Source organism: Pollicipes pollicipes, unplaced genomic scaffold (genome assembly GCF_011947565.3).
Source record: "Pollicipes pollicipes isolate AB1234 unplaced genomic scaffold, Ppol_2.1 Scaffold_4881;HRSCAF=5763_pilon_pilon_pilon, whole genome shotgun sequence".
Lineage (NCBI taxonomy): Eukaryota > Metazoa > Arthropoda > Thecostraca > Pollicipedomorpha > Pollicipedidae > Pollicipes > Pollicipes pollicipes.
Window position 1 is genome coordinate 20,218,303 of NW_023596576.1, and position 11,528 is coordinate 20,229,830.

Genomic DNA, 11,528 nt, shown 5'->3' on the forward strand with positions numbered 1-11,528 from the left:
ACGGCGCGGCCGGCCACTTCGACGGACCGCCACCCCATTTCGAGGGCGCTCAGCACCACCAGCTGGACGGGCCGGCCGGCCAGTTTGATGGCGCCGATGGCCGATTTGGGGGCGCCAGAGGTCCGTTCCAGGGTGCCGCCGGGCCGCGCGGTCGCCCGGTCGGTCCCGGCGCACGGCGCAGCTTCAGCCAGCGGTGAGCGGGCGCGAGGGAAGCGGTCGGCCATCGTCGCCGTCCGTTCCCGGTGTACAGATGACTGTTCCGCTGCGTGTCTGCCGCAGCCCGCTCGATGCGAGTAGCGAGCCCAGTGCCGGCCTGTGTCATCCCATGTGACACAGCATCAGAGCGGAGTTACCGCTGAAGTCACCTCATGCCCGCCACACACGTCTCCGAGCATCCCCAGCCGCCGCGACACTGGTGGGCCGCATGTCCCGCGCGTCGCGGCCGCCTCGCTGACGCCCGGCCGCCGACAGGGCTGAGCTGGAGGGCGACTTTGACGAGTCGTTCGTCAAGCGCGGCCGGTTCGACGACGGCGAGCGGGCCGAGTTCCTGGCGGGCGCGGAGACGGGGGCTGACCTGCTGTCGGGCCCGCCGCCGCTGGCCGGCCTCAGTCGTACGGTCGCTCTGGCGCCGATGGGGCGCGGCGCATGTGAGTCCCATTGTCCGCCTCGCGCCGCGCTGGGTTGCTGGTGGGTCCACAGCTCCCTCCAGCTCTTCGTGGTTCAAGTGGGATTAACACCACTGGCTATGTTTTTCTCTATGTTTATGTTGTGTGTTTTCTCGATATTCTCTCTAAGTCAACTTACTCAATGGTTTGTGTCATGTCATTAATGTTCGCTGTATGTGCTGCCTCTGGCTGTACGTACTTCCGAAGCTGTTTACGTTTTTGGTCACCAGGTCATGCCGCCGGTTGCAGTGCTGCGCTGACGTGCGTGTGCTTGGTGCGTGCGTGTCTCGATGGCCTGCGACAACTGGCGTGCGGCTGCGACCCCAGTCGTCGCCGCGTCGCCGCGTCGCCTCGGTGTGGTGACGTGTCGTGGTTGACCCCAGTCGTCGCCTCGGTGTGGTGACGTGTCGTCGCCTGGTGTGGTGACGTGTCGTGGTTGACCCCAGTCGTCGCCTCGGTGTGGTGACGTGTCGTGGTTGACCCCAGTCGTCGCCTCGGTGTGGTGACGTGTCGTGGTTGACCCCGGTCGTCGCCTCGGTGTGGTGACGTGTCGTGGTTGACCCCAGTCGTCACCTCGGTGTGATGACGTGTCGTGGTTGACCCCAGTCGTCGCCTCGGTGTGGTGACGTGTCGTGGTTGACCCCAGTCGTCGCCTCGGTGTGGTGACGTGTCGTGGTTGACCCCGGTCGTCGCCGCGGTGTGGTGACGTGTCGTGGTTGACCCCAGTCGTCGCCTTCAGCGTCGTGGTGTGGTGACGTGTCGTGATTGACCCCAGTCGTCGCCTCGGTGTGGTGACGTGCCGTGGTTGACCCCAGTCGTCGCCGCGTCGCCGCGTCGCCTCGGTGTGGTGACGTATCGTGGTTGACTGCGGCCAGTGACGCCGGCCGGCCGCACGACGGGCGCCATCTCGGACCGCATCAAGAGTCGCCTGCACGCGCCCATGGACGTGGTGGTGGCCAACTTCCCGGTGGGCACCAACGAGCACGACCTGTTTGCCATGTTCCGCAAGTTCGAGCCGCTGAACGTGCGCATCATGGTGAACAATTCGAGCCAGCATCCGGACGACTTGTGAGTGGTCGGCACAGAGCCGGAGTTCCGCGCCCGTCCACGGCGGCCGATCGAGCGGCCGCCTCTCCCCGGCCGCCTCTGCCCGGCCGCCGCCACGGCAGCCGCCGGGCTCAGGCGCGCAGTATGCAGTTGACGGGTACCGGTGTGGTAACTGAGCTTTTGAGCTCAATCGGATTATAAAGAGTCCACCAGAACGTTGTGAGGTGAAGAGCGCTGTCGATTTATTTCGCGCAGTCGTGCAAAACAGTTGGTTATATTTAAAGCAGTTCTTCGGTGTATTGACAGTAAAAGACAGGTGGCATTGCGGGAGCTTCTGGCTTCCTTTCCGTAAATAGAGAAAAAATTAGATATCGGAAGAGAACATTCTTTAGTTAAGAAGTTGACCGTTTCCGGCCTTTTTGTGGGCCGTCCAGTATCAAAGAGCCCTTTGTCAACCCAGTGCCCTTCCCTCGCCAAGGCTGCGGCTACGCGCCTGTGCTGGACTCTGTGCTTGCCCGCCCTGAAGTGTGTGTTGCTCAGGATGCGAACTATCACGTACTGCAACGAAGCCTTGTCAGGCATAGTCAGGGGCAATGCCGAGCATGGGCTGCGAGCCGTGTCCAACGTCCCCTGTTCGTCCCATGTGTGGGGTCTCGTCGGCCGGCCACTGGTGCCCTGCCCACCCTTGACACCCTTGCCGTCTGTGTCCGCAGCACGTACGCCTACGTGACAGTGTCCAGCCGGATGGCGGCCGACGAGGCCGTCATGGAGATGGACGGCTTGACCTTCCAGGGTCGCCCGCTGGTGGTGGAGACCAGGAAGAACTAGCGGCCGCCGCGTCGCACCACAGCGGTCGCCGCGCCGCTCCCCATGGCAGCAGCGCCGTGGCCTCATCCCATGGCAGCGGCGCGCTCGCAGCCCGGCCGCCGTCGCTGCCGGATCCATCTCATTTATCTGACAAAGTGCCGGCCAGCCGGCGTCTGCCGCGATTTTCTGTTGTACGCACAGCTGGCCCACTGTCGCAGGAAGGTGGAGCGCGGGAGGAGCGCATTTTGGTCAGCTGTGCCCCGCTCTCAAACTTGGGACTGAATACACGGCATTGGCGTACGAGGTCCGTTGTTTCGCTGGAAGTCGGTTGCGGAGGGTCGGTCGGCGTGCATGACAGCGATCACGGCGTGCAATGACACTAAAGACCGAGCACGCAACGTGAAATCCTGCCGATACTGCCGAAAGCATACTGCATGGTGTGAAATCAATGCAGTACCAAAACAACTTTGCCAGAAATTACCTCTAGTTGGAGGCTGGTCAAGATATGTCGAAGGCTAGTCGGGACTTGTTTATCAGATAGATTTCACGTGTTCGCATCAGGGGTGACAAAACTGTCATGGTTAGCCGTTACGCAGCCTCAGTTTTTGTGGTGGTGTGGTCCCCACGCTATGCTTTCATGTCTGCAAGCAGATGACTTAGTGAAATTGAGCGTGCTGGCCGGCTACAGATCAGTAGACCGAGGCTTCGTCCCGCTCCGATGGACTTCGCACCAGTCTAGTTCACAGCACGTTGGGCTTATTTGTACTCTTGAGTTCGTACGCGGCGCTGTGCTGAAGCGACGCCTTACCCCTGATATGATGCGATGCAATACAACACAATATAGAAACGATGCTGAGGTGCTGAAGGCATCGAGCTAAACGTGATGAAGCCAAAGCTCCTCACTGGCCACGGATCTCGCACAGAAGCAGTCTTGCAGGGTGTCAATTGGTCTCACGTGCGCCACACATGGCCTGTTGTGCGGTGGAAACAGACCTCACCGTCACGGTTGTGACGCGCCGTTGTGTGCCGCGTTGTTCACGCAGGATCGGAGTTCACCGAAAGTAGCGGTTTCCTCATTTTGGACGAGATACCTCATTTCTTGAAAATTCTGATATCATTGGCGGCGATTCTTGCGTACCAGGGGTCAGCTGGTGGTATTGCTGGTAGACATCGTATTTAACTATAACCATATTTATCAATTACTCACACACCGCGCTGGTTATTCGACACTGCGCGCTCATATTTTCACCAATTAGTTAGATTTTGCGCGCTTTAAGAAAAGAGAAAAAGTTGTCGCACTTAAAAGCCCGAAGCACTACCACAAATGCACACAGCGCGGCAAATAGCACTTATGAAACGCTCAGGTATCTGATGTGTTGAAGACAGGTGAAAGCGTTCAGACTGGAGTGAACCGCTTACGGTTCATCACGTCATCCAGTCATGCCGCCACCTCGGTGACGAGCGGCCGCATCATTTCGGGCAGCACGCCCCGCCACTGAGGTGCCGTGTTGAGGGATTTTCGGGCGTGACAACACGGACACATTTTTCGCACTCCTCAAGCCAATAGGAGCCTAGGAGCCAAGGAGCCCTAGGAGCCTCAAGCCAACAGGTAGATCTGCATATGTATATATATATATATATATATATATATATATATATATATATACATGTATATATATGCATTTACTTATTCATTTATATAATAAATACGGAAACCCATTTTACCGTGCACAGCCTTGTAAAGCTACGCGTGCTACGCATGCATACACCTAAAACTCACTCATTTCAACACGCCACGTCAAGTGCTGTGATTTTGACGCTAAGTGTTTCGAAACAACAGACAAAATAGACTTGAGTTGACTGCTAACAAGCACCAAAACGAAGTATGGGCTTAATTCCTAATTTATGTATTTACGGCCAGCCGGCTGTGCGATGTAATCAGCTGATGGCTGATGACTAATGCATAATTTTCCTTTGTTATAAAGGAGTACAACATATCCTAGCACTTAAAATATGTTAAGAACGTGATGCACTAGTATAGTAAGTGTAACACAATCAATAGCCAATGGAAATGATACATACGACGTCGGCGGCACGTCAAATTACGTTCGGCAACTGCGCGCAAAAACTCATCGGCGCATATCCGACTGCTGCTCTAAGGCGAGGGCACCAGGGCTAATACGGACGGAATCTGAGCGATCATGGGTGCCGCAGGAGGCTAACAAAGTGGCTCTCGTCAACAAGTATAGGGTCCTCAGAGCAAGTGAAAGAGTCCCAAGATCAACGTGGTGGCCCCTAAACAATGGTTAGTGCCTTGGCAGGCTGACATATAGGCCCCGGCCATAGCGCAGGGCCCTTTGAGCAAATGGGAATTATCGAAGATAATAAATTAATACCCCTGTGCGATCAAGAGTGCACGGGCTGGTTAACAAGATTAGCCTCGGTAGGAGTGAAGAGTCCTCCGCAAATGAGACCAAAGAGAGCCCTCAATCAAAATAGAGGGTCCCTGGGCTTCGATTGTCTCCCTGCCTTACCTTATAAGAGCCCTAGCAACAGCACAAGGCCCTCCAAGCAAGTCGAAAAACCCGAGACTTTTATGAAGGGCCCTTAAGCAGCTGAGTGTACCCTGGCTATGGGGCCCGGAAAAAAGTGTATGGAGCCTTTCGGGCGAATGGGAAGAATCCGTGGAGGAAAACCTGATCGATGAACAGTGCTCAGGCATGGAGGCAGATAGCATCCCAACAGCACATTGGGCCCTATGGGAAAATGCAGAGATCAAGGGCACCGTGGAGAGCTCATTAGCGATCAGATCGACCCGGCGAGTGGACAAATAAGGCCAGGCAACAACGGCGTAATGTCTCTAGACAGCGTTATGAGCCACACAATTTCCCCAAACACTTTTTCGATCAGCGAAGAATAAATTTTGTTCGCTTATTTGCTAACAGTGGTTCTTGGTCGTCTGTGGGCTCAAAGGCATCTAATTTTGTTGTGTTTTTGTTGTAAGAAAACTGCATCCGTCCAGCCGGTTATAGACCCCTTCGGAGCCTTTAGGTCACCTCGGCATGGTCCATGGACATAGTCTCGTGTCCCCCCCCCCCCTCCTCCCACCCCCGACTCTCTGCATCCGCCGCCGGCTCGAGCAGCTAAATAGACGCGGCTCGCCAAGAAAATAGGGTCATTCATTCAAATAAGACATACTCACAACGCAATGTATAGGGGCTCTGAACGATAGAGTGCGCCCGAGCAGGTTAACATATAGGGCCTCCGTCAAGAGCGTAGGGCCCCCATTCAGATGGGAAGTACCCAAGACCCAATGTAGAGGGCCCCCGAATGATCGAGTGTGCCCAAACAGGTTAACAGATAAGGTTCCCAAAAGAGCACAGGGTCTTCCATTCAAACAGGAAGTATTCAATATCTAATGCAGAGGACCCCCGAATGATTCAGTGCGCCATAGCAGGTCAACATGTAGGGCCCCCCGTTAAGAGCGCAGTGCCCTATATTCAAATGGGAAGTACCCAAGACCCAATGTAGGGGGCCCCCGAGTGATCGAGTTTGCCCGAGGAGGTTAACAAATAGAGCTACCAACAAGAGCGCAGGGCCTTCCATTCGAATGAGAAGCACCGAAGACCCTATGTCAATGCCCTCAGCATGATGGAATATTCCCGAGCAGCTTATCAGAAGGGGCTCGACAAGAGCGCGGGGCTCTCCATTCAAATAAGAAGCACCCAAAACTCAGTGCGGAGGGCTCCGAAAGATAGAGTATACCCGAGCAGATTATCAGGTGGCCCAGACAGGGGTGTATGGCCCTAAATTCAAATACTAAGACCTAATATATAGGGCCCCGAACAATCCAGTGTGGCCGAAGCGGTGAATAGATGGGCTCCCGGTAAGTGCTTAGGGCGCTCCATTGAGATGAGAAGTACCCAAGACACAATGTGGGGCCCACCGGATATTTGAGCGGGCCCGAGCAGATTAACAAATGGGGGCCCGGCAAGGGCGTAGGGCTTTCCGCTCAAATATGAAATGCTCACGACACGATGTAGAGAGCCCCGAATAATCCAGTGCCCCCGAGCAGGTTGACAGATAAGGCGGAGGGCCCTACATTCGAAAAGGACGTGTCCAAAACCAGATTTATAAGAAGAGGCCCCAACAGGAGCATGAGGCCCCCCATTCAAATAAGAGGCACACAAACCAGATGCGGAGAGCCCCCGAAAGATGGAGTGTATCCGAACAGGTCATCAGATGACTCCGGTAGGAGCAGAGGGCCCTAAATTCAAACACTAAGAACCAATGTGCAGGGCCCCCCGAGCAATCCAGTGTGGCCGAGGAGGCGAACAGAAGGGGTCCCCCTGCAAGTGCGTAGGGCGTAGGGTCCCATTTAAATAGCACGTGCCCAACGTCCAATGTAGAGGGCCCCGAACGATCGAATGTGCCCGAGCAGGTCATCAGATAGGCCCTCACAAGAGCGTAGGGCCCTCCATTTAGAAAATAAGTACCCAAGACCCAGTGTGGAGGGTCCCCGAACGACTGAGTCTGCCCGAGCACGCCGTCAGATGGGCCCCCAACGAGAGTACATGGCCCTTAGGAAGCAAGTGACAAAGAATTAAAAACGTCCTAGATCAATGTGGAAGGCTCACCAGCATACTGCAAGTGTGTCGGCAGGTTAGCCGGGACCCACGTAAAGGGCCACTGAGCAACCGAGAATATCCCGGCAGGTTAAGATATGAGACCCCAGCTGTAGCTTACAGAGCTTTTCTGGCGAATGGAAAGAATCCGTGGAAGGGCCCGTAATTGACAAGAGTGCCCCGGCACGCTAACAGGAAGGGACCCAACAATAGCGCAGGGCCCTCGGAGCAAATGCAAAGAAATAAAGGACAACGTGGAATGCTCCTTAACGATCGCATTAATCTTGCAAGTGGGCGCATGGGTCCCCCGGAAACAGCATGGGGGCCCCTAGACAGCGTAGTGAGGCTTAAAATTTCCAGTTCACAACTTTTCCGATCATCGAATGATTTTTTGCGACTTCTCATATGCCCTTCACTTCCGCTAACAACCGTTCTTAGTCGCCTGGAAGTCCAGAGACAGCCAGTTTTGTTGCGCTTTGTGTTTAAAAATCTGCACCTGTTCGGCCGGTGCTATGGGGTCCTCCTCGGAGCCAATGAGCCCCTTCGGGGCCCAGGGGGGGGAGGGGCGTAGCCCCGTGGCCCTCCCCCTCTGGATCCACCCCTGCTAGTATGCGTTTTACATGCAAGTTGGCACCATTCCTGAACCACTCGACCTATAAGGCAGCGTTTCAAGACTGCAATGACCTTTCTACGAGAGCACGCCAGCAGTATGGAGTCCTTTTTTGTGTGTAAGAACAATCCTTGCTCTGCGAAATCAGTACAGCCATGCGGAGTTTTAATAGTATAGGTATACATTGGTACCTAATGTTAAAAAGAGCACTGCTGATCAGTCGTCGTTTTTAAGGAAGAACATATCGCAAACAATCATAAAACGGGTACATCCATACCGTTGCCTTCGAACTTTAATCATCGCGATAGCGAACGTCCGAGCGCTGCAAACACACGACAACCGCGTCCCCTGGCGCCATTGCTACGTTATTGGTGCGTGATCACAACATTGCTGCACATCAATAATTATACAGCTTTACGGAGCCAAGGTAATAACTCTAACCCGACCTAAGCTAGCCCAACGCCAGTATTGCGTGCGGGTAAGTTTATGAAACCATAATAGGGTAGAACAGACCAGAATGGACCAGAACCATTTGTCTGCCATGTCGACCAATCCACAAACAGTGTGGAAAAGTGACCAATGTGTGACCAATTTAAGAATTCAGCGTTAGGTACCAATGTGAGCAATCACAAATCACAGGATTCCACCTCAGGCTGATCCCTATATGGGAGCTACTCGAGCCGAAAGCGGGCGTATCGCTGTGCGGCATTACGGAACAGGACATACGCCCAGGTCACTTCCGAACCAAGGCTCTAGAACTCATTGGCTCATGTTCAGAGCATCTACTGACACGGATGGTTCTAAAGTCTGCTGTCTGGTCGGCATTTTTATATGACACCGCAGTTGAGATCTCATTACCAACACGCGCTTCGGTGTACACAACGAAACTGGCTGCTGCCATCAAGGCGCCCTCCTCTATTGAGGTCGGTGACAAGGCACAACACTTAATTTCATTTGACTTTAAAAAGCTGTTGGTGCTCTAGAGGTTTTATTGGCAAAGTGTCTCCTTACAGGATATTCTAATGCGCCTTATTGACCTTGATGGAAAAACGATTGTGCTCTCTGGATCAACAGTCACGCGAGTATTAAAGACAACGAGCTTGCCGAGGATGCGGCGAAACGGGTGGTACACGCCACATGAAGACGATCTCTACCTCTGTCGAAAATAAATTTGTACCCACTCAAAACGGCTTACGTTAAAAGCAAATGGCAGCTTTGATGGAATGTCGAGGGAAATAACAGCATGACAGACGCATGACAAGGTGCGGGCGCAGAGTGACTGCTGAAGTCGACGCGCACCCGAAACCCAGTTATCATCGACCACTAACAAACGGTATATTTGGGATGCATGTATCCATATCCACTTGAAGTGCGGCATGTCAAGCTTGTCTGCGTGCCCTGACTGGACATAGTTGTACCGTTGTATGCTTCAAGAGACCGTGTGGTAGATTTCATCTCTTCATTGGTGCACAGACTAACAGTACGTACAAATAAGTAGCGTATATTATATATATATATATATATATATATATATATATACATATCTGTGCCAGCGTAGTCATGTGAAAGCCTGGCCAAAACATGTGGAAACACAAAACAGGTCGGTAGAAAAAACACAACAGGCTGTCACACAATTAGTAGACACAACGCCTGAACACGAGCAAGTACCACTAACGTCTCGCGCCACAGAACAGGTTATGTACGCAACTCTAACAGCTGAGGGCCTTTCAGCCGTCAACCAGGAGCGCTAAAAACAGCACACAGGGAGGTAAAAGGGGCGAAAGCTTTGGAGCATTTTGGCGAAACGCAAAGTTTATTTTCACCATCTTCCTTCTCATTTGTGGTTGGAAAACTGTTACCACAGTATTTAAGATCTACTCCGATGCATTATAAATTCCATTGTGCAGGTACTTTGATTACTGCTCTCTGACTAGCGTCACTGGTGTTAGCCAAGCAATGCTATGTATGAGATGATACTTGCATGCCATTTTATGCACACCTTAGTGTATAGGTATAAATATAAGGTAAAATAATAGCATGCATATTGCAATAAATTAGTTGCTCGGGATTAATGGCGGATCAGCATTGTAGCATAGGTTTTTTTTTGCGGGCTGGGTCACTAGCTAGGCAGAGCGGGCTTGAGTGCGGGCTGATATTTTGGAAAAAGTTGCGTCTCTAATTCCCACACACCGCGGTCACAAATCGCGGCTACTACTGCCCGCGCGAACATCGCACGCGGCGCTGCGGCTTCGGGCGCCCAGCGTCCTGGTCTGAGGTACCTGACGCTCAAGCTCCTCCAGACACCGCAGCACCTGCTCATGACTGTTCCTTCAGTGACACTCACCTGGCGCGCAGAAGAATCCTGAATGCCCTCACTCCGAGTGATATTTCTGGCTTTGTCCACAGCCAAACATGAAGACGAGCTGAACCTCAGGGGACAGCCGCCTCCCGCCATCCGTTGCCAATCGCCAGTATGAAACTCGAACCACCTCGGATCTTTATTATTTCTAATTTGTTTAGTTACCAACCTTGGCTTTTCTTGTTATTAGCACGGCAGCAGTTAGCACACACTATTTACACGACAGAGGTTTCATTTTTCGGCACCCTTGCGGGAGTCTTGACCACGCGCTTCATGTCAGACATCCCAGGTGGCACCACTGGCGCGCACCCGGGGCTATCACCGGGCCCGCTCTGGCGTGCCCGGTGAATCAGAGGACTGCTCCAGTGACATGAAGTGAGGCTGTGCCTTTGGGACATGCACCAGACAGAAGAATGCCTAAGAACGCCCTCTCTCAATGCCGCGGTGCTGGTCGGAACAGCATAGTTTTCATGACAAAGCGAGCACTCACCAGTTGCTGTCATCTCCTGGATAGAAGCCGGTCGAGGTTAATCCAGCCGCGTGTCACTACTGAACCAAAGAACTCCAACGAAACAGTGACGCCCGACTTTGCCAATCGCCCAATCGACTATTCCACCGGGGTGGTCCAGCCACCTTGGATCCGACTGCTCCACCGGGGTGGTCCAGCCACCTTGGATCCGACTGCTCTACTGGGGTGGTCCAGCCACGTGGGATCCGACTGCTCCACTGGGGTGGTCCAGCTACGTTGGATCCGACTGCTCCACTGGGGTGATCCAGCCACCTTGGATCGGTGCCATATCAGTGAAGCATTACAGAAGGACGCCGTGGCTTACACTATCGAAGGCACGAATCAGGTCATTCGAGGTGACGGCGGCGCAATGCATGGTGCATTCCATTTTGAAGGTAGCAAGGGTAGTAGTGCGATAAAAGTACGCTGTTTTCTGGTTATGGGTGGTGTTACGGGCTGTGCAGGAGCCGTCTTATGTTGGCAGCTTTATCCTGATCGGCGGGTAAGAATTTCAGTGAACTTCCGATATGAACCACGCGTCTTGCGTCACGCGTCGGGCGGCGCATCACTGACAGGCGTGTGCATGACAGCAGATGGTGATTGGTGATTTAGGAGAGGCGGAGAGCAGCCTCTCAGTGTTGGGCCAGCCGAGTGGCGCCGACCGTGACGAGTGCACGACGGTCTCGTTCGTGCGCGAGATTCTGCACGAGAGAGACGCATGTGAACTCTTGTTAGCAGTGGTCGTCCTGAGGCGGCCACACTCCATGAAAATGCACCAATGAAGGCCGTGATACATTATTGAATGCATACGAAAATCGCAGCCCAGAACTTTCACGCTAATGTGGCTTTATGCGCTGTCACCGGCGAAATTGCACTAAAAAGCCTAATAACATTAGCGGTCATAGCT

General features: G+C 53.6%; 1 protein-coding gene across 1 annotated transcript; it reads left to right on the forward strand.

Annotated features, from left to right (window-relative positions):
• Positions 1-521: 521 nt before the first annotated feature.
• Positions 522-2,761, forward strand: LOC119100784 (uncharacterized). Its single transcript, XM_037223920.1, has 3 exons — positions 522-647; positions 1,541-1,733; positions 2,426-2,761. Exons 1-3 carry the CDS (start codon positions 632-634, stop codon positions 2,538-2,540), a joined length of 324 nt encoding a protein of 107 aa, XP_037079815.1. The 5' UTR covers positions 522-631; the 3' UTR covers positions 2,541-2,761.
• Positions 2,762-11,528: the final 8,767 nt, after the last annotated feature.

Excerpts from the sequence above, each read along its gene's own strand:
- LOC119100784 (XM_037223920.1), top strand. Across the intron at positions 1,734-2,425 it reads AGCCAGCATCCGGACGACTT|CACGTACGCCTACGTGACAG; the intron begins GTGAGTGGTCGG and ends CTGTGTCCGCAG.